The sequence below is a fragment of the Lagenorhynchus albirostris genome, chromosome 9 (genome assembly GCF_949774975.1).
Source record: "Lagenorhynchus albirostris chromosome 9, mLagAlb1.1, whole genome shotgun sequence".
Lineage (NCBI taxonomy): Eukaryota > Metazoa > Chordata > Mammalia > Artiodactyla > Delphinidae > Lagenorhynchus > Lagenorhynchus albirostris.
In genome coordinates this window covers 82,388,874-82,413,329 of record NC_083103.1, presented here as the reverse complement: position 1 = coordinate 82,413,329, position 24,456 = coordinate 82,388,874, and the positions used below count along the sequence as shown (strand labels likewise).

Here is a 24,456-nt window from a genome sequence, read left to right as displayed (position 1 = left end):
CATTTAGTACAGTTATTGAATATGTTAGTACTGAAGTTTGCTTTTTGGTTGTTTGTTTTCTGTTTATTCTGGTTTTTTGTTTTTTGGGGGTTTTTTTGCGGTATGCGGGCCTCTCACTGCTGTGGCCTCTCCTGTTGCAGAGCACAGGCTCCGGACGGGCAGGCTCAGCAGCCATGGCTCATGGGCCCAGCCGCTCCGTGGCATGTGGGATCTTCCCAGACCGGGGCACGAACCCGTGTCCCCTGCATTGGCAGGTGGACTCTCAACCACTGCGACACCAGGGAAGCCCTGTTTATTCTGTTTTTAATTTCTCTTTTTTCTTTTTTCTGCCTCCTTTGGGTTACTTGAACCTTTTTTAGGATTCCATTTTCTGTTTTCATTCTGTTATAATGATTCTGGGTGTATCTCTTTGTATAGATGCTTTAGAGATTGTTCTAGGATTACATCACTTACATATGTACATGTATACATTCAGTCCTCCGTATCTGTAGGTTCCACATCTGCACATTCAGAGGACTGAGCGTACTATGCCAGCCATTTAATATAAGGGAGTTAAGCATCTGAGGGGTTTGGTATTGGATGGGGAGGAGTGTCCTGGAACCGATCCCCTGTAGTTACCAAGGGACAACTGTATATAATATATATATGTGCATGTATATAATATATACTTTGTAATTGCTCACTGAGGTTTTTCTGTGATGGCTGCTTAAAATTCTTGGCACATAATTCTGACATCAGTGTCATCTCACTGTTGATGTCTGTTGATTGTTTTTTCTTATTTAATTTGATATATTCCTGGTTCTTAGCTCTATTGAGTATTATATAAGACTCTAGATCTTATTTAAATCTTGTATTTTAGTGGGGTTTTTTTTTAACACTGCTCTTTTCGGTTTAGGTTACCACCACATTGCTGCCAGGTTGAGAAGGAAGTCCAGACTTTCCACTATACCTCTGTTGATACCTAGGAGAGGAAGGGCTCCTTTCTACTGCTGGACAGAATTAGAAGTTTAGGCTCCCCTCTCTGCATCCTCTGATACCAATCTCAGCCTCAGATTATCCGCTGATAACAAGATGCACCTTGTTATTGCTCCTCACGTGGTCTCCAGTGACATCATTGGGGATGGCCTTGTTGCTGCTAATCGGTAGTGGAAGTCCTGATTCCTTACTTGGCCTCTGACTCTACTCCAGCCAGGAGGGGGTGGAATGCCATGTTACTGCCAGGTGGGGGTAGAAGGTCAGGCTCCCCACATGCCACATGATTGCCACTGATTGGGGGGGTTGTTGGTGGCCACTTGTTACCACCCAGAAATGATTAATGTCCTGACTCCCCACTCAGCCTTCACCAACAGCATTCCTTTGGGGGAATGGGAGGAGGAGAGCTGAGGCACCTCATTACAGTCTGGCAAGGGTGGAATTCTTGGCTCTCCATTCCACTTTTGCTGACATTGGTGGTATAGAGCCCCAGTTTTTTTGTGGTGTTTGTCAAAACTTTTGTCTTGCTAGGTTGCTCTTTTTCCTGGTCCTTTGCCTAAAGAGATCATGTTTTTCTTGGATCTCTTTATGTGTGTGCCCATTGGTGTTCAGTGTTGTCAGCTTCTTCACTATCTATGATATATTAGGCAAAAATAAAACCCAAGGAACTCACCACTGTCTTGTTCCTTGGGTCTGAAGTTCACTAGCCAGCCTGCCTGTTTCTCTCTACTTCTCACAGGCTCTGTATGTTTGTGAGATATATTTTTATATATGTCCAGGGTTTTTAGTTGTGCTTAGCAGGAGATACAGGGAAAAGTATGTCTACTCTACTTTACTAAAGCAGAGGTCTCATTTTTTATAGGAGTAATATTTATAAGAATTAAATTAAATGCTGTGTGAGACCCATGGCCCAGTACCTAACACATGGTACTGGCTCTATAAATGTTAGCTCTTATTTTTGTCATATATGTCTTTCTTATTCAGAATGATCTTAAATTGTCATGGTAAGTTTTGACCAGTACATTTATGGTTGGATCTTTTGAGCACTAAAATTACTTTCTGAGCTTTCATTTGATATTAAAATCCAGGGTCAGAATAGTATTGAAAAGAGCATAGACTTTGAGTCATGCTCAAAAACTAGTTTAGTAATAACAAAAACTAACAAGCATGTTTCTGTTAGTTTTGTGTCTTACACCTTATTGTTTAATCTCAGCCTCAATTTCCCATTTTGAAAAAGTCATTATTAATACTAATCTTGAAGGATTATGAGCATTAAATGAAATAGCTGTATAAATTACTTATAAATTCTAATATTTTCAGGTTTGTTATATCACAGATAAACTATGAAAATTGAGTCTCTAACCATTCATTTGCTTATCAGTGTTTACCTGTTAACAGAAATGAAAGTTTTGCCATATAGTATTGTTCTCTGATTTGTTGCTTTAAAGGTCCAAAATGATTCGCTTTGATAGGGATGTAAGTGCTTAATTTAGATTGTTGTAATCATTATCAAAAATTTCCCTCCATATCTCCCCTTTTTTGTCAGTGTATTAACATGCTCAAATTTCTCCCATCTAAAGCAAAACAATATTTCTTAGAATTGCACCTCTAGTCCCAACCTCACTGAACTTAAAAGAAAAATTTATACAAATTTGTTCATTATTCCCTCTTAAAACCACTGTAATCTGGTCTCTCCCCACCCCACCCTCAAATCATCGGTGACTTCAGTCCTTACCTTACCTAATCTCTCTCAGCTTTTGATAATATGGGAACTGCTTCATTCTTGAAATTCTCTTCCTTTGGCTTCCACCATCTTTCCTAATTTTCTTGCATTTCTCTTCCTGTTCTTTGTGAGTTTTTTCTCAGCTGTAGAACTTTTTCACCTGTATCTACTACAGATTGTATTTTCCATTATATTTTCAGTTTGTGTAGACCATCACCTGGTATGTAGCAGATGCTGCATAAATAATTCTTCAACTTAAATTGTCTATCCCTTAAGATTAGTTATCCTTGGTGTTCCATCCTTGGCCCTCTTCTCTGCTAATTCTACTTACTTTCCTTGATTGATTTTTATTAATTTCAATGGCTTTAGTTATCTTGTGGATCAGATCCCTCTTCCCCTTTCATATATTTTCCAGTGCCCTTTCTCTTTTTTTTTTTTTTAAGAAAGAAATGCAAAATTTTATTTGAGCCAAATTTGAGGATTATAACCTGGGAAGAGCATCTCAGAAAGGTCTGAGAACTGTTCCAACTGATTCACTTTGTTATAAAGCAGAAACTAACACGCCCTTTCTCTTTGATTGTGCTTATAATCGTTGATTAAGTAAAGTCTCCATGTAGAAATTCACTCAAGCCAAATTGACAAAATAGGACATTTCAGCTTCTCTGCTTGACCATTCTACATAGAGTAAACATGGAGGGCTTTAACTTTTAACCACTTTACAAAAGTGAATACCTGTGTGTAATGCTGATGTATTAGTTGATACTTGAAAATTTCAAATAAAGCCATTTTACTTACATTACTAGTTATAGAAATAAAAATTACAATGTACATTTATCGTTGGTTTCACTTCTTATCTGTGAACTATGAGCCTCAGTAACTGACTTAATCCAAGGTCCAAATTATTTATGTATGTATTATAACTTGGTATAAATAATTAGGTATAAATTATATATACACATACAGTGATATTTAAACGTATTGCAAACCATGTTGCTTTTATTCAACGTTGTACAGGAGGTCTTAGCTACTACTGTAGTACAAAAAAAGAAATAAAATTGGTAAAAAATAGGAAAGAAAAGCAACCTTAGTATTTACAAATATGTAATTTTTATGCAGAAAACACGAGAGAATCAACAGATAAATATTTAGATTAATAAATGTGTTTATTGAGTTGCTGGGATTAAAATTAATATTCATCAATTAAGATAATCCTATTTGTTGTAATAGCTACATCTCAGTGGCTTAACAAAATTAAATTTGTTTTTCATTAAGAAAAAGTGTTTGGATTTTTTAAAGTTGATATTCTCATTACCAGTGCCAGTGAACATGCATATCTGTCCCATTAGATAGTAAGCTCCATGAGGATAGGAGCCACATCTTTGTTACTCACTGCTATATTCTTAGCAGAATGATATTTCTAAAATGTAAATCCAGTGGTATAATGCCACTCCTTAAAAGTTTTCTAAATATTCCTCATTACCTATAGAATGAAACCCAAGCCCCCTTGCATGGTATGTAAGACTTTGCATGAGCCATTCCCTATTTACTACTTAAGCTTTTTTTACCCTATCCCCTGTCCTCAACTTTGTATTTCTCCAAAGGGGCCGTAATAACTCTTATCCATGCCTTTGCATTTATAAATTAATTTTTTCTCTTGGAAATGTCTTTCTCACCTTTGGTAACCATTTTCCTTTTTTTTCTTTTTTTTTTTTAACAGCTCAAGTACTGTACTCATCAGGATGGCTTCCTCAATCCTCCTCTTCCCCTCTCTATTTTGTCCTTTCCACCCCTGAAAGCAAGTCTGAATGTTGTCCTTCCTCTATGCTTCCATAACACTGCTCATATCTCTATTATGACCCTTACACAGTTTACTTATTTCTTTCCCCACTAGCCTATAAACCTGTAAGAGCAGGGATTCTGTGCCTCATTTATCTTTATATACCCAAATGTATGCACAGGTTTGAAACCCAGAAGATTTTAAATAAAAGTTTATAGAATAAGAAAGATCAGTGTTAAGGCTGTTGGGGCAATTCAAGTGAGAATGATGAGAGCTTAAACTAAAAGAATAGCAGTAGGGATGAAGAGAAGTGGTTTTAAAATGGATGTATATGGTTGGTGAAAGACGGCTTCCAAGTGTCTAGCTTGGGAAGTGTAGTGGCCGTTCATCTAGATGAGAAATAGAAAAATAATAGAGTTATGGCGGGGGAAAACCAACATGATATTACTTAAATTTTGGTAGTTTCCAGTGGTAATTATGACCACATTAAAGAATTGGAAAGTAGAGGTACCCTTAAATGTCCAATAAGAATGTATTTTAAAATTAAGTTGTAGAAAAAAATTTTATGTATACACACACATACGTAATCAATCACATACAGAATGAAAGTATTATGAAACAAGTATTCAGTATCTACCCAAATCGTTTCCTTCATCTCTCCCTGATTAGACGGCTTGGAAGTCAGGGTAGTAATTTCTGCTGTAGATTGTCCCCTGTGGATCAAAAATCCTTGTCAACACCTATAATCCTAAACTTTGAGGGAACTTTTAAAAACCCAGACGAATCTAAGCTTATAGGAGATAAATTTATTTTTCCATCTTCAGTATCTAACTTCCTCTAATAAAGAAGGATTTAAATACGTATCTTTAAATGGATGAGAATTCGGAGCAGTTCCAATGGGTGTGTAGGTGATAAGGACTGAGTCTTTCAACCAATTCTGTGATTCTTTGAGGCAGGCCATGGAGAGACCCTATATTGCTGTTACAGATTATTGATGCTGTAGCCCATTGCTAGACTTGAGAAATAGACCAGGAGTAACACCCTGGCCTCATTGTGTTGTTGAGAAGATGCTTTGATCCTTTTCACAGCACTAACTCATGTTTATCTAGTGTATATCACGCTGGTTACCTGCTCTGTTATACTACCCCTTGTGTAGTATAAATACTCCCTGGCTAGTCCCTTTAAGTATTCCTTTCTATCATTATGGAGTCAGAAAGAGGAGGCTGGCTCAAGTCTCCACCAGTTGTCTCTTCTTTTCATTGATCCTGATACTCCATATAAAACTACTTTGCAATGATAGCTCTTATGTTCAGCTTTCCTCTTAAGCCCTAGGAATTATTAGAGAACTGTTTCTGCTGTCCCTCCCCCTACCACCTTTTAAATGTAAACATTTTGATTAATGTCATTTAAATGATTTCTTTGGCTTTTATGTTAACTTTCTAATAGAAAATAAGTACTAACTTTCATTTATTTAGCACATAGTAAATGCTAAACTATTTATTATTTTTAATCTTCTCAATAACACAACTAGATAGGTAAAGTTTATCCTTATTTTACAAATGAAGAAAATGAGAATCAAAGATCAGAAGTTACTTGCCTCAAATGTATCACAAGTATATTGCTGAGCCAGCATTGGAACTCAAGTCTTATCCTCTTCTAAAGCCCTACTCCTTCTTCTGTTTCATATTACATCATACCCCTGGGAAGATATATGATTTTATAGTTATTAGAAAAGGAGGAAAAACATGTAATTTTATAAACAGTTTTACAGGTGACTTAAGAAGTATGCCTTGTGAGGTGAGGAATTACTGGGATATTCCTTTTCATCCTAGGTCAGATGTTATCAACATTCTTTTGTTGTTGTTGTTGTTGTTTTGTTTGGCCGTGCCACACATCTTGCAGGATCTTAGTTCCCCTACCAGGAATCAAACCCAGGCCCCAGCAGTGAAAGTACAGAGTCCTAACCACTGGAGCACCAGGGAATTCCCTCAACATTCTTAAGTAAAGATTTGCACTGTTATGATGATTATCTTTGTACCCCACTCTAACTTAGAATATTCTTTTCATCCTAGATCAGATGTTATTAACATTCTTACGTAAGATTTGCACTGTTGTGATGACTAGGCCACAGGGTGCCCAGACATTTGGTCAAACATTTTTCTGGGTGTGTCTGTGAGGCTGTTTCTGGATGAGATTAACATTTGAGTAGATAGACTGAGTAAATTATTGCCCACTCTAATGTGGGTGGGTCTTATCCAATCAATTGAAGACATGAAGAGAACAAAAAGGCTGAGTAAGAAGAAACTTCACCTACCTGACTGCTGGAGCTGGAACATTATCATTTCCTGCCTTTGGACTTGAACTGAAAAATCATCTCTTCCTAGGTCTCCAGCCTGCCAGCTTTCAGACTAGAACTTATACCATCAGCTGTCCTGGTTCTCAGGCCTTTGGATTCAGACTGAAACTACATCGTTGGTTGTTCTGAGTCTTTGACTTGCCAGCCACGTATCTTGGGACCTCCATAATTTTGTGAGCCAATTATTTATATGTATATACATATATAATATATTTATATATGCACACATATACATACATACACACACACCACACACACATCACACATATACCAGTAGTTATATATATAACAAATAGGCTTATAGCCAAATATATAGCCTACTGGTTCATTGGTTCTGTTTCTCTAAAGAACTCTAATACAACTGTTTTCTGCCTTACTTTTCTTCACAAATGCTCGCAAGCCTCTCATTACCTTTTTTCCCTCCACGACACCCACTCTCATTCTTAATATGTCTGTTTACTTACAGTTACTCAGAACACTGCTCACAAAATTACTGCAGGTAACTTATTTTTCCAATACTACTGTGAATTACATCCTATTAATGGCCCCTGCGTGTGCATGCACACACTCTTATACAGGCACATTATTCTTCATATAGTACATCAGCTAGTCAGTAACTTTCTGTGATAATGAAAATATTCTATGTTTGTGGTATACAATATAATAGCCATTAGCCACATGTATTAGCATTCTCCAGAGAAACAGAGCCAGTTGGAAGGAGAGATAGATAGATAGATAGATAGATAGATAGATAGATAGATAGATAGGGAGATTGATTTACTGTGTGGAGTTGGCTTATGTTATTATGGAAGCTAAGCAGTCCTAAGATCCGCAGTCGGAAAACTGGTCCAGGAAAGCCAATAATAAAGTTGCAATCCAAATTTTAGTCCAAAGGCAGAAGTCTGATATTCCATCTCAAAGACAGTGGCAGAGAGAAAGAATTCTATCTTACTGGGCCTTTTGTTCTATTCAGGCCTTCAGTGGATTCAATGAGTCCCACTCACATTAAGGAAAACAATCTGCTTTCCTCAGTCTACTGATTCAAATGTTAAGCTCATCCAAAAAAACCATCACAGACACACCTAGAAATAATGTTTAGCCAAGTGTCTGGGTACCCTGTGGCCCAGCAAGTTGACACATAAAAGTAACCATCATATTACATATGGCTACTGACCGCTTAAAATATGGCTAGACCAACCAAGGAACTAAATTTCTAATTTTTATTTAATTTTAAGTAATTTAAATGTAAATAGGTATACATGGCTCACAGTTACTATTTTGTTTTTTTGTTTTGTTTTGTTTTGTTTTTTTATATATGTTCCCATATCTCTTCCCGCTTGCGTCTCCCTCCCTCCCACCCTCCCTATCCCACCCCTCCAGGCTGTCACAAAGCACCGAGCCAATATCCCTGTGCTATGCGGCTGCTTCCCACTAGCTATCTACCTTACGTTTGGTAGTGTATATATGTCCATGCCTCTCTCTCGCTTTGTCACCATTTACCCTTCCCCCTCCCCATAGCCTCAAGTCCATTCTCTAGTAAGTCTGTGTCTTTATTCCTGTTTCACCCCTAGGTTTTTCATGACATTTTTTTCCTTAAATTCCATATATATGTGTTAGCATACGGTATTTTTCTCTCTCTTTCTGACTTACTTCACTCTGTATGACAGACTCTAGGTCTATCCACCTCATTACAAATAGCTCAATTTCGTTTCTTTTTATGGCTGAGTAATATTCCATTGTATATATGTGCCACATCTTCTTTATCCATTCATCCGATGATGGACACTTAGGTTGTTTCCATCTCTGGGCTATTGTAAAAAGAGCTGCAATGAACATTTTGGTACATGACTCTTTTTGAATTATGGTTTTCTCAGGGTATATGCCCAGTAGTGGGATTGCTGGGTCATATGGTAGTTCTATTTGTAGTTTTTTAAGGAACCTCCATACTGTTCTCCACAGTGGCTGTATCAATTTACATTCCCACCAACAGTGTAAGAGGGTTCCCTTTTCTCCACACCCTCTCCAGCATTTATTGTTTCTAGATTTTTTGATGATGGCCATTCTGACTGGTGTGAGATGATATCTCATTCGCAGTTACTATTTTGGACAACACAGTGGTAGATTGTCTCAGTCCTAGAATGAAGCTTTGACTGATGCTGCAGGACCATTCAGACTACTTCTCCAGTATCTGGCTTCCACCTGGGCTTGAAACACCTCCTCTGGGAGAACACAGCCACCATGTAAAAAGTCCAGCTACCCTGAGACTGCCATGCTATGAGGAAGTATTAAGCTAGTCACATGGAGAGAGTATATCAAGAGAGGGAGAGAAAGCCCTATCTGTTCTAGCCATCCATCCCATTTGAAGGAAATGTGAATGAAGAAACTGTATTGGACCTCTAACCCAATCAGGCCTTCAGGTGACTTCAGCCAGAGCTGCCACCTGACTCTAACCATATGAAAACTCACAAGCAAGAAGTTCCATCTAAACCTGCAGAACCATGAGAGATAATAAATTGTTGTCTTAAGCCACTCAGTTTTGGGGTGATTTGCAAGGCAATAAATAACCAGAACAGAAGTATGCTAAGGAATCAAGGCTTCCTATTTTTCTGGCTCCCCTAGATCCCAATCTTCTTTTCTTTCTGTTTTCTACTTTCTTGCTTTTTGTGGTATAAACTTTTATGCTTAGAACTAAATTAGCAGTTTGGGAAAGTCACAGTTATCTGGCCTTCAAGTATCTTGGCTTTTTGACCTCATATTTAAAAGGCTTTCCTGCTTTCAGATAGGCCAAGTTGGACCAATGTTTGCCTTTTACTTCCTTAGTAAAGGCCATAACCAGTTAATACAATCTAATACCCTGATCTTTTTCAATCAGTTGTCTTCTTTTTTTTTTTTTTTTTTTTGCGGTATGCGGGCTTCTCACTGTTGTGGCCTCTCCCGTTGCAGAGCACAGGCTCCGGACGCGCAGGCTCAGCGGCCATGGCTCACGGCCCTAGCCGCTCCACGGCATGTGGGATCTTCCCAGACCGGGACACGAGCCCGCGTCCCCTGCATCTGCAGGCAGACTGTCAACCACTGCGCCACCAGGGAAGCCCCGATCAATTGTCTTTTAAAAGTCTAATCCCAGAAGACATATACCTATACTTCAATATTAGCATTTTAATCTCTACTTTGCTACCAGAAGAAAATGGATGGGAGGGAGAGGGATGTGTTGGGTAAATATTCAAATGATACCTGCTATATAAGCAATACCTCTTACATATAACAGACTAGTCATATACTCAGATCCTATATAAGTTATTTATACAACTTATAAATTGTGCTATTTAACACAGTTATATAGCCTTGAACTTTATCCCTTAATAATGTACTTTTTATTCCAGTGAGCTCAATATTTATAAAAATTTAAAAGGAATTTATTGCTAAATGTCAGGAAAACAAGTGTTTAGGACACGATTTACTATTATGATTGTTCTTAGTGAGCATTTTTTTGTGATTGACAGTAAGAGGGCAAATTTTGGATCTGAAAATTTCATTAGGACTCTGTTACATCAGTGATTTGTTTTTTTCATTCCAGTTCTAAGAACAGATGGAAGTGGCTATGGATAATTCATATGATTTAAATCAACAAGGCTCATGTAATGGAATTCCATCTGAGAAGAAAAACAACTTCCTCGTGTCAGAAGATCATGGACAGAAAATCTTAAGTATACTACAGAATTTTCGAGAACAAAATGTCTTTTATGATTTCAAAATAATCGTGAAAGATGAAATAATCCCATGTCATCGTTGTGTGTTAGCAGCATGCAGTGACTTTTTCAGGTACTTTACCTTGTCTGTTTATCCCTCAGATTTTATGATACCACTAATTAAGTTATTTTTTACGGCTGTACTCAATTTCCCCCCACAGAACATGAAACAGTAATCTTTAATACTTAAAAAAAAATAATTAGAACCTAGATTAACTAATGATTTTTGAATATGAAAATATAAGAGTACCTTTTTTAAAGTTCAAGTCTTCCCAGGCTAGGATTGGGAAGTTCTGTGGAACATTAGTCCCTTGAATTGTTCTGGAAAAATATTGTTTTGATCTGGGGTCAGTTTTGTTTGAGGGATCCCTGCACTGTATAATTTGGGAAAAGAGGAAAGGACAGATTGAGCAAAAATGGAAGCCAAGTTCAAAGAAAATGAGGAGTCTGAGAAGAAAATACATTTCAGTCATGTATTATATCCCATGGATTGTCCAGGAGAGAGGGACTCTAATGCAGAGAATTCCTCTTCACTTTAGCCAAGATAGTCCTACAGTAGGGAAAAGTACTTCCAGAACCATTTCTGGAGAGCACCCAACTTTTTCTGATTCTAATTCTGAATATAATTTGGTTCCCCATGTAGATCGTCCTACAAGGAATATCCTAGTCATGACACTGTAAGAATCCACTGTGATGACAGTGGGTTTCTGATTCTTAACAGTGATTAAGGGTCATGACCTTAGTACTGTGGTAACTGTATCAAGGTAATACCTGTGAGGCCTATTCATCAGACAGACAAACCTCTCTTGCTGACATCTTGACCTTCAGCCCTCCTAGTCATACTGCAATAAACTCAAATCCTAATTGCAGTATTTTGCATTATGTTCAGTTTTAGAAATAATTTTTATTCTAAGTAAGCAGGGGTTAAATCTCTTAACAAAACACCTGTTTCTGTAGGGTTTCCTGCTTTGAATTTGGGAGCAGTGGCTCAGTGCTGCATCACAGTTTACTGGGGACAAGGGGGGCTACAACTTTTACTAGCCTGTTGCCTAACTAGACTATATGTCTTCATGTATTCTTTTCATTTCTTCTCTCATGTATCCTAAGTTATTCTTCTTCAGACTCTACTGGGGCCCTAACTGTTCTTATGTTCTCCCACTCTCAGGTTCCGCTAGTTTCTTCCCACCTCTCTTCTAATCCACTTTTTCTTCCAAGTAACTTTCTTGCTCCCTCATCTTTCATATCACCTCTTCATCAGAGGAAGCTGTACAGTATAATGGTTAAGTACTTGGCCTCTTAATGCACATGCCCTAAATCTAAATCCCAGCTCCACCACTTACTAGGCTTGTGACCTTAGGTAAGTTACACAACCTCTTCAGGCTTCAGTTTCCTTATTTGTAAAAATTTAAGATAATAAAAATAGGACCTAACTCATAATGAGTGTTGAATGAAATATTGTGTATATATATATTTTTTGCGGTATGCGGGCTTCTCATTGTTGTGACCTCTCCCGCTGCGGAGCACAGGCTCCGGATGCGCAGGCCCAGTGGCCACGGCCCGCGGGCCTAACCGCTCCGCGGCATGTGGGATCCTCCCGGAGCGGGGCACGAACCCGTGTCCCCTGCATCGGCAGGCGGACTCTCAACCACTGCGCCACCAGGGAAGCCCAAAATAATGTATATTAATGATTATGTCAGTGCCCACTACATTCAATTAATGTTAGCTGCAATTATTATTATTTCCAAACCTAGCCAAAAAATGGAAATAATTTGGTATGAACACACAGTCTTATTTCTCCATAATGTTTTCATGTTAACAAAGTAAGAAATTCGTATAAGCATTTGAACTGGCAGTCCTCTACTCTTTATGTTGAAGTTATTTATTAATTAAATGTATTTGCACATATATTTGTCCATAGTACTTTGTTCAGCCTACTCCTAGCTTTTTAGGGATCTACTTTCAATTTTTAAAAATGATTGTTAAAACAACATGTTTTTCAAAATTCGCATCTGTTTTGAAGTAAAACAAATGAAAGTTTTATAATGACCTAGATCCTTTATTATATATAGTATTTTACTACATGAGTATATAGTTCACATAAAAATATGTACAAATGTAGATAGAAAGTCTACATTATTTACACTCTTGTATGATAAGGCCACTAATTCATAATTTTTTGTTATGATCAAACTCACTGGAGTATTGGGATATAAACTCACAGAAATATTGGGGTATATAAAATTAAAATAGAAAATTACATAGTGCATGGTAAATGCCCTTTAAAATATTTTTGGAAAATTAAAATTATGATTGAGTGTAAAGTCACTGGAGACAAGATTCAAAAGGAATCACACGTATTGTGTAAACACTTTATGATAACATGGTAAATTTGAGATAGAAGTTAACTGGATACTTTAAAGATGAGTAGGATGAAATATAGAAATATATTACTTGTGTTTTCTCAAAGAAAATGTGGAAGTTGGTGGTAAATTAGAAATACATACAATTTTAGAAAACTTTTTTTCTTAAAATGATATTAATAATAGTTTGCATCAATTAACTTAGTTATTTCTCTCACAGCTCAGTGAAATAGATACTACTAGTATCCCCATTTTCAGATGAAGAATTTGAAGCACAATCAAGTTGTTAACCTCCCCAAGGTCACACAGTTAATAAGTGGTATAGGCTAGATACCCACCCAGGCAGTCCTGTTCTAGAGGCCATGCTCTTATTATTACCCTAAACTGACTATAGATATCTTAATAATCTAATTATAACCACAGGTTAATGTTTCTAAGTTGATATACATTATTGAAATATCCTGCATAATGTGTAACATGTATAAATTTTTGTAACTCTATTTATTCGTTATTGTGTTAAAAAGTATTGAATACTCCTAGTAGAAAGGGGCGTTAGCATCCTTTTCCTAAGGAGTATTCTGTATTTGGAAGGCTCCTCATATTTTTCAGTTGGACACTTGTGCTGTAGTAACTTTAGCTACTCTCTATAGTAGACTTTAATAATGAAGTTTGGTTTTCCCCCAGAGTACTTGGGCGCCTGAGCACTACTCACAAAGGTGTCCTGGACAGTACTGGAACAAATACAAACCAGTATTAAACCAGGACCAAAATCAGATGATCTTTAGTCTTAATGAATGTTCAACTGGCAGTCTTTAGTTCTTTGTTGTAGCTCTTTCCTCTTTATCTTTATTTGCAGTTCTACTGAAAACCATCATAATGGGTTTGTTTAAAGTGTAAAAATGAATAACTCTGGATATGAAATTAATATAAGGATGGACAGCAATATTGATCTTACCAAAGCCAAATGTAAAATATATCTTAGTCTCCTGCCTAAATATTTCCGAATAATTTATATTTTTGCTTTAAAACTGAGCCAAAAAATTTCCTGTTTCCTTAGAGTCTGTCAGCTTTACCAGATGGGGATAAATTAGAACTTATTATGAAGAACTTTCAAGCTGGTCTAATTATTCAGATCTGGAGACCCGTCTCCATCTCTCAGTGGCTATTTCTACAAAAAACTTATTTTTAGCCTTTTTAGTTTGGTGTGGTACACTGTTGTTTAGTTTCATAAAATCATATTCCCTTTTTCCTAAAGTGCTGTATGAAATGTGTTTTTAGACATGTATTCAAGTTTATCTTATTTGGTGGATTTCCCCACACAGACAGAGTCATTGGAAACATCTGATATCTCACTGTATTCCATCTTTTACATATTTCACTGCTGCCAAATTGAAAATTATTTTGAAAAAGACTTTTAAATCCTAAACCCAGAAGCTTTTATATATTTTAAGTAATTTTAGTTATCACCTGCAGAGTTGATACTAAATTAACCCATAAGTAAATAAATTCAGCCATTAGAGAGATTTTACCCTAATTTTATGAATAATATATAAGAACATCGAATCAGATGCAAAATTTGAATCTTTTTGTAGCCTTTGGATCCATTGCTGTGGGTCAGCTATAATGTGTATATTTTGCAATATGGGAGTTATGTAATACGTATATTTTACAGATAAATCATATGGTCTCTAACTATTATAGATATTAAATTAATTTATTAGGATGCTTTAAAAATATATTTTGTAAATGTATTTTACATCAACCTAAGAGTAAAGGAAACCTCTTTAAGGTAATATTGAAAATTATCGTGGAATAAAATATTCCTGTTTATTTGTTCTCCTGTGTTCTTCATTTTTGCAGGGCTATGTTTGAAGTAAACATGAAAGAAAGAGATGGTGGAAGTGTTACCATTACTAATTTGTCCTCCAAAGCAGTAAAAGCATTTCTTGATTATGCCTATACTGGAAAAACAAAGATAACAGATGATAATGTGGAAATGTTCTTCCAGTTGTCATCATTTCTTCAAGTTTCCTTCTTGTCCAAAGCTTGCAGTGACTTTTTAATAAAAAGTATTAATCTTGTGAATTGTTTACAGTTATTATCTATATCAGATAGCTATGGTTCTGCCCGTTTGTTTGATCATGCTTTATACTTTGTACAACATCACTTTTCTTTATTATTTAAATCCAGTGATTTCTTAGAGATGAATTTTGGAGTACTGCAAAAATGTCTGGAATCAGATGAATTAAATGTTCCTGAAGAAGAAACTGTACTGAAAGTTGTCCTTAGTTGGACTAAACATAACTTAGAATCAAGGCAAAAGCATCTGCCTTATTTGATTAAAAAAGTAAGATTATATCAGTTATCTGAGGAGACACTTCAAGATTGTTTACTCAATGAAGAGTGTTTACTCAAAAGCACAAACTGTTTTGACATAATCATAGATGCAATTAAGTGTGTGCAAGGTTCTGGTGGACTTTTCCCTGATGCTCGACCATCCACAACTGAAAAATACATATTTGTTCACAAAACTGAGGAAAATGGAGAAGATCAATATACATTTTGCTATAATATTAAAAGTGATTCATGGAAGATACTGCCACAATCACACCTGATTGATTTGCCAGGATCTAGTCTGTCTAGTTATGGGGAGAAAATATTCTTGACAGGCGGTTGCAAAGGGCCGTGTTGTAGAACAGTTCGGCTTCATATTGCAGAGTCATATCATGATGCCACTGATCAAACCTGGTGCTACTGTCCGGTCAAAAATGATTTTTTCCTGGTATCAACTATGAAAACACCAAGAACCATGCATACATCAGTTATGGCTCTCAACAGATTATTTGTCATAGGTGGAAAGACTAGAGGATCCCAGGACATTAGAAGTCTCTTAGATGTTGAATCTTACAACCCTCTTTCCAAAGAATGGATATCTGTTAGCCCATTACCCAGGGGCATATACTATCCTGAAGCAAGTGCATGCCAAAATGTAATTTATGTTCTTGGATCAGAGGTAGAGATTACAGATGCTTTTAACCCATCACTTGATTGCTTTTTTAAATACAATGCTACAACTGATCAGTGGTCTGAACTAGTAGCAGAGTTTGGGCAGTTTTTTCATGCAACACTAATTAAAGCTGTCCCAGTAAACTGCACACTGTATATATGTGACCTTTCCACTTATAAGGTTTATAGTTTTTGTCCAGATACTTGTGTTTGGAAGGGTGAAGGGTCTTTTGAATGTGCAGGCTTCAACGCAGGTGCAGTTGGAATTGAAGATAAAATTTATATATTAGGTGGTGATTATGCACCAGATGAAATCACAGATGAAGTGCAGGTCTACCACAGCAGCAGGTCTGAGTGGGAAGAAGTTTCACCAATGCCAAGAGCCTTAACTGAATTTTACTGCCAGGTGATTCAGTTTAATAAATACAGGGACCCATGGTTTTCTAATCATTTCTAAAAGTAGTGTGTGATTAGATATTCTAAAACTATTGCAGTTTTAGAAACCTGCAGTAAATTTATTAACCTTAATTATTGGTAAAACCGTCTTTACAGCTTAATAACATAAAATGCACCTTCTATGAGAGAATTACTATGAATGTATACCATATATGAATTAGCAGTTCCCAGAAACTTAAAATACAAAATAAATTTTACCAAAAATTATATTGTATTTAATTTAATCTTGGAGAGTCTAGAATATTACTATTTTCATATGTAAATAAAATTCAGGCTTTGATGTTTTGATTTTTAAAGTACTTTATCCATGAAACACTAGTTAAAAACAAATCAAACTTCACAGAATTGTACAGTTTAGATGGGAGAAATCTCTCTAGGTAAAAATTATTTATTTACACTGTATTATATGAAGTGAAAAATAAATTAGAGTCGAGAATCCTATCTTGTTACTACAGGTATAAGAGTTGTCGAATTCCTATTTTTTCTGATCACTGGTTAGCTGCTTTTAAGCCCTTTCTTTTCTTTCACTATTTTTTAGTCAGAACATTTTCTGAAATGCAGTGTATTTCCCCAGCCTTCTAAACTGTACACTAAACATGGTTTAACTCTTTTCATGATTCGACTCTTCGTTAAGAGTATAATGTACTGTGCTGTATTGCCCTAATGCCATTGGCAGTTACTGAAATGTCTTAAAATTTGCTGATTCTATTAGTTTTCAGTGTTAGTTGGTTTCAGTTTTTAGTAGTATTATACCTTATTTTCTGGCTCAAGCTCAGTAAATTAACATTTTTGATTTAAATAATCAGTTCTAAGTTATACCTGACCTGAGTTTATCTTGACATATAACCCATTTAGTGAAGTTCTTGGTTTCTGGGATCGTAGTCCTAAAATACTTTTTCTGTATCATTGCCAGTTTCCAATGTAAGTGAGGCTGTAGAAAATCTGACCTCTAGATAAGTGGACCACTATTGTTGGCATTTCTTAAACTTTTACATGTACAAATTTGAGTTACAATAAGAAATTTCAGCGTTTAAATTAGTACCATATCAGTTTTCTGTGATGATATATACCAGCTGTAAAGTGCTGTGTATGTTTACTACTTCAGTAAATTATTCACAGTGAATTATTTTCTAAATTTAAAAATATGACTAGGCTTTTGGTATTGATAGTAGTATTTGAAACTTGCGTCTTGTTAGATGTTTAATCATCTTTGACCCAAACAATGAAAGAGTGTTACTCATCCTTGTTTTCAGCTAAGATGATTCTGCCTTCTAAGAGGATATGTTTCTTTATCAGTTTTACAGATATAGGTATTTTAGGTTTTAAGATACCTGACTTATATCTCAGGTAATGTGCAGGTTGTATTTCTGTGGAATCAAATGTAGTTTCCCACACACTGTAGTAAATGTTAATCTGTTGTAAATGTACATATTCTTTAGAAGTGGAAATATACTTAAATGAAGGTCCTTTTAGTTTACTATATAAATTTTTGCAATCATAAGTTTCAAATATATTTTTTAAAATAGAACAGAATATTAGACTGAATTATCGTGCAAGTCCAAAATCAGGGATTGTCTGTAATCAGATGACAGTTGCATAAAAAGTATTCTGTAGAATTGGTGGTTTCCTACCTTAGTTGGCTCTGCCCTTTCCTCTGTGTGTGTATTGTGTGTGTAAGAAAAAAAGAAAATTCAATGGAGGCTTTCTTTTACGTGTTACGTGGCATTCTGGAAACAAGTTATTTGAGAAAGACCATAACACAGTGGGGACTAAATTGTTAACTTAAGCATATATAAACAAATATTTCCAGAAAGGGAGAACTAAAGCAAAATAGAATCCATTCCTGATCTTGTTTCATTAATTTTATCTTGATTTCTACCATTCTTGTCATTGGCCATTGATTTCTGATGTTACTAGAAATATCCTTGTTATCAAGGCCTAGGTGACTCCCTCTGTATTTGATTTAATACACTTTCTAATGCACAAGGCTTTCTGCTTTAGTTTCTACAATTGCTGCAGGTTACTTGTTAATCACTTTCACTTATTGCCATCCCTTTACATCTGTACCTGAGTGCTCTTCATCAGTTATAACTGCAAGAAAAGTAGTCTGTCTAGTCATAAAACCCCAAACTCTTCCTTTACTTACTGTTCTTTTTCCTTGGCACCATAGCAATCTGTGCTGGGCTTGGCTCTGTTAATAATTGATCTTGTTCTCTCTAATTTTGCATCATCTGGTAAAGGTAACAGTTTCATTTGATCTATCAAATGGTTGTTGAAAATGGTTCTGGGTGTTCAAAATCCTCAAGGAACCGAATCACATACACACATTGTCAGTGACTGAACTGGTATTATTGATATCTTTCCGATCTTGCCAATCACTGCAGCTTCACTAAGAACCATATATATTATTCTGGCCTTACCCTCCATTCTGGATTTCTGACATGCAAATCTCAGTGCTCTCTCAAGTCTATTCTCAGTACCCAGAAGGAGCCGTCTTTCCTGTCTGTAAGGTTAGGAAATAATATCCCTTTATGACTTCTTCCCTTAGTCTTTTTTTTTTTTTCTTTAAAGTCTGCTTCCCTTTCATTATCATCCTTCAGCCAGTGCTGCAGTGTAAGATACAAAATAATTATGCTCATTATCCAGATTGCTTTCATTCTTGTGGAAAAATTCTAATTAACATTTCTAAATCCTTTATCATTTGTCTGGGTCCACTACATTTGGCTTATGCATGCAAAAAATTTCCAATATTGTAATGTCTTCTAAAATTGAAAGTAGGTATGTGTCACTATTAAATATAAAAAAGGTTAAATTCAACATTTATACGAGATCAAAGTTAATGAACATTTTTAGAGCAATCTTCAAACTTGATTTACAATGTGGAGCACCTTTTGTTCATCTATTGCCTGTGAGACTAAGCAGTATGAAGAATATTTGCCTAATCAAAATTTACTGCATTCCCATAACACTCAACTCTGGTGTGGGGAGGGAAAGAGGTCTTTATCACAGCAGTATTCATTATATGTTACCCTTGAAAGCTAGAATATTATTTGAGAGCAACCACATCCTGTAACATGATTCAATTTTTCCCAGATACCAAGAAGAGCAATTGAATACATGTACAGGGTACCTAGCTCAAGGCATATGATTTGAAAATCAGAGTCAAGTATAGAGGGAGACATCTGTTTACCTTTTGAGATTTGGAAGCAATAAATGTAATGATTAAACATATTGTTGAATACATGATATTACTTTTAGATCATCATTCTCAGTTTAATTGGATCCAATGTTTGGAAACTCGTATGTCTAGAATTAAATGTGTTAAGACTCAAAAATGTCTTCCAATGGGCAGCTCTTGAGAGCAACCTAAAAACAAAAGCTGAAATTTATAAGGAAGGAGATTTCTGTTCAACATAAGAAACAATTTTACTCCACTTTATAAAGCCATATTTATAATAAGACTAGTTATCAAAGACTGTGGCATATGGCAGATAGATGATTAGCCCAAATAAATTCCTACACAGGAGTATACAACCAAAGATTTCTACATTCTATTTACACATTTTGATCTTAATAGTTTTCTGACTCTTGACTAATTTCTTCCTCCTTCAGTTTATTTAGCGTTTAGGCATTCTGAGTAACTTGATTTCAATGATTCTGCATACTCAAGATTTCAATAAGACATGAATCTTAAAATTACATCATTTTAGGAGCATTCTTGTTGAAGGAAACTTGTTCTTTTTTTTTAATCACTCAGGAAGAAGTCTGTAAAGGGTGCTGACATTTATAGTGAGCTGCTAATAGGGATTTTTCCTTCTGTCTACTGTAAGTGCACATTTGTTTTATAGTGAATAGAAGCTGAAAGACCAGTACCTAAATTTCTCCTGAATTGTTCTTATTTCACTGCAAATGGAGCTATATAGCTAAATGTAATGATTCTAATTAAAGATTATGTGATTTGAAAGAATATCTTTACATCTTAAAAATCTATATATGTTTATAAATTATATTTGATGGCACTATGATGCTTAATCAAATTTAATCTATAAATAGGGAATTTAATCACAGTATGATATTACACACTAATCAAAAGATAACTTTTCTAAATCATAGATTCATATTCAAACTTGAAAATAACCTTAGAATCTAATACAGTTTCCAACCTTGTATAGAAAGCCCCTCTAAATTCTAAAATACCCTTGACAGATGATTTTTTTTTCAAAATCTAATTCAGTTCTTTCAGGGTAAAGAGCTCACTACCTCCATTTTTGAACAGTTCTGTTAGAAAGTTCTTCCTACCATTGAAAGCAACTCTGTCTACCTGTAATAACTTTCAATCCCTGGTCCTAGGTTGCTGTCTCCAAGTATTGGAAACAGCATGTCTTCCATTCCTCTAAAATCAAGTCCTCACTTTCCTTCTTGTTCAAATGCTTAACACTTTAAAACTTGCCACAATGGCCAGGATTACATGCCTTCACCTTGTACAGTTGCCTCAGAGAATCTATCCTAGCTCTATTGCTTTTTTGGTGTGTTGAGCATAACCAGCATTGCAGAATCTCTTGATAATGCAATCATCTCATTCCCTTAACCAGTTCTCTAGCTCTTATAAATCCAATATCGGCTAGAGCCTTGCTGTATCTCTCTCCTTCTACCCCCTGTCAACATAATCGCAAACATATACTTTCTGAGAGAGGAATTCTAAAGCCAAATTTTAGTGTCTTTTGATCATTTGTCATTGGATATGGTTTTCAGAATTTTAAAAGCGTTTCTGAAAGAGACCCTAAAAAGTATACAAAAAATAGAAACCAAAGCAGTCACATCCTTCGTAGTTAATGAAGGGACAATTTGCTCACAAATGAATAAAAACAATTTGCTCACAAATGAAAAAAACATTATGATAACAATCTAAGTTTGGAGATTCATCTGTGCTGATTGTTCAGTTGGATAGAGCATGATAATTCCATAAAACAATGCCATTATTAAATAACTCTATAGGTCAGTTAGCTTTATTCATCTCATTAACTTTGACAACACTCTCAGTCATATCTAACTAGCTCAACAAATTATGCTATTGGTTCCAAGGGTAACAAGGTTGCTGGAATAACTCCGAGTACATTCTCTGAGTATCACATTGTGGTGTAAATATTTCTTTACATGTCTGACTTCCTTACTTAATTGGAAACTCTTAGGAATAGGGACATATATTTATCATTTCTGGACCTAGCAATTAGCACAGTGCTTGCATATAATAAGGCATTTAATAAACTAACATTCTATTAAGCCAATATATGAAGCAAAATTTATTATAGTTATATTGTTATTGAATGGATTCGATATAAATGTATATTTTGCAATTTATTTTCATGTACAAAAGAAATTAATTTACATTAGGATTTTACATTTAAGAATTCTTCACATTGTACTTTAGTTATCTACTAATGTATGTGTTAATTCTTTTTGTAGTATTTGATATCTTGCTCATGTTCAAAGTCTGGGCTAGGTAATTTATACAACTTTTTGTTAGTATATGTTGTATATTAATTTTTGTTAGTATATGGAAAAGTTAATAATGAAGTATTTTTTATTTGAGAATGAAATTGCATTACACAGCACATTGCCCTCATTTGGAGAACATGTATAGTTGGTTGTATTGTCGTATAGTATATGTATATTTGGTTCTTGAAAGTGAAATTATACTTTAAAATAATTTATTTCCTTAATTTTTTAGTGCTTGAGATTATTCTCTGAATTTTAATTATAATATTTAATTCTGTGTTTCCTTCCAAATGCAATAATAGATAAGACAATGACTGAAAGTTTCATTAGTAAACATGCAACACCCATTTCTCCTACAAGAGCATAATAGCTCTTAGTGACTTTTTTCCCACTTGGGGAGACTGTTCAAAGCTACTTACATTGCATACTTAAGTGATTTACTTCATTTCCTGTTAGTAGAATATGGGCTTTTGCCATATGCTGTGAGACATAAAATCAGCATTTTTGCAGGTCCATGTTAACCATATTAACATGTAGTAAAACATTTCAATTATATAAAATAATTATTAATGTATTAAAGTGTATCTCAGAAAAGAATATATATATTCTGTTTGTATTTATTGTTATTAGAAATAAAAAAGGTAGAAAAAGGTGGATGCTAAAGCTTTCATTTTCTTGCCACCCCCTTCCCCAGATGCTCTGAGTAGCTCTAATGAGTCTCAGAATTCCTGAGAGAGTAGTGGTGGTGGCGGGTTACTGTCAGAAGGGGCTCTGTAGCTATGATGACATATCCAGCAACATAGACTTCAAGGTGGACATCCTGGTCTGAACAAATAGAATACAGCTAGATCTCAAATGAGTCATAGGTGGGGAGAGACCTCGAGGTTCTGACTGAACTAACAAAGAACAGACTAAATGTCCATGAGCCACAAATGAAAGCAGTAGAAGCTAGCTGAAGGTACAGGGTCAGGCACTGTCCAACCCTGCTTCACTGGACATCAGCCTCACAAGAATCAGCCAGCTGCCAGGGTATAAGCCTTGTTCCTACCTCATGTGTCCAAATGCTCGGGGGAAGCTAGTGAAGGGGTCCAGAGTCTGAGAGACTAAGCCGTACCATAAAAAGACTTTTAAAATGTTTACGTTGGACATTTGCTCTCTTAATTCCAGTTCGTATAATTTTTCCTCTTTCTGGACAGGCCCACTTGCTATCATGTTTCTGGTTTTCCCATGCAATGAGTTGTGATTTACTAAACAACCTTGGAGCCCAAGCCCTCTTCTGGACTACTGCTCAGGTTGAAACAGAGTTCATCTTTGAAAACCCAACCCTTAAAAAAATCAACTGTCCCTATCCCACATGCTTGCATAAACCTAGTTACTTTCTCTGAATTTCTTAGGCTCTCTTAGCAAATCCTTGGTCCCACCTTATTGCTCCAGACTTAACCTTTATTACCTCCAATTCTCCATGTGCTTCAGATTTCTGTAGTTTACTTTGCCATCAAATATTGACTCATCACCTTCTCTTTAATCCCCCTAGACAGAAGCCTTTAACAAAGTTAATTTAAAATGTAAGGATATTGTAGGGAATTTACCTGTTACCAGGTTGTTGGGGATGCTCCCCTCAAAGGAGAAGTCTCCTCTCTTGGTGAACATTTTAACACTTGCTAGCTTTCCTCTCAAGTCAATTAAACAGAAATGTTAATAATCTCGGTCTGATGCATTGGCATTTGAAGTTCTTTCCCTAAATTCTGAACTGCCTGAATTTGTCCCTTTCTCTCCACTACAGGAGAAAAGCCCCTTAATGACAAAATTTAATCTCCATATTCACAGAAAATAAGTTGCAAAACCCATTTAAACTAGCAGTTTGTCCCCTTTCCAACCACTAAGTAACTAAGAGTTGATATTGTGCTACAGGCTCTTATGCAGTTACAGTATGTTACAAATATGTTTTGTCAAAAACTATTTGTAGGGCTTCCCTGGTGGCGCAGTGGTTGAGAGTCTGCCTACCGATGCAGGGGACATAGGTTCGTGCCCCGGTCCGGGAAGATCCCACATGCCACGGAACGGCTAGGCCCGTGAGCCATGGCCACTGAGCCTGTGCGTCCGGAGGCTGTGCTCCACAACGGAAGAGGCCACAAACTATTTGTAGCAATTTAGCCAATATACAGATTTTAATAGATTTATATGTGTATTTTTCAAAGAAAATAATAATCCTAAAAAGTAATTATTCTTTTCACTATGAATATGGAGTTTCAAAATAATGTTTATAAAGTGTTTTGAGGTTTTTGAAACTACAAAATATCGAATTTTTAGGCAATGTGGCACTAAACCAATCTACCTAATGAACATTAATTAATCAAACTTCAGGTTATTTTAATTATTTTTATTTATGTTTATAAAACCCATGTTTCCAGGATAAAGTTTTTTTGCACTTATTAAATTTTGCAATTCTGAAGACTTCTATAAAGCTTAATGAAACTAATCCCAAGATAGCAAACTTAAAATTCATGAAAAACTTAAGAAATTTGTGGGACCTATCTTAAAATAGAATTTAAGCATAAATATTG

General features: G+C 35.7%; 1 protein-coding gene across 2 annotated transcripts in view; it reads left to right on the top strand.

Annotated features, from left to right (window-relative positions):
- KBTBD3 (kelch repeat and BTB domain containing 3) overlaps positions 1–16,397 on the top strand; it is a 50,098-nt gene extending 33,701 nt beyond the window's left edge. Inside the window, exons 2-4 of one of the 2 annotated variants that reach the window (XM_060160312.1) lie at positions 6,857–7,001; positions 10,403–10,647; positions 14,795–16,397. In XM_060160312.1, coding sequence (XP_060016295.1) covers positions 10,415–10,647; positions 14,795–16,397 — 1,836 coding nt within the window. In that variant the 5' untranslated portion in view covers positions 6,857–7,001; positions 10,403–10,414. The remainder of the gene's footprint in view (positions 1–6,856; positions 7,002–10,402; positions 10,648–14,794) is intronic. The other variant, XM_060160311.1, reaches the window with a different exon arrangement.
- The last annotated feature ends 8,059 nt before the right edge of the window (positions 16,398–24,456 follow it).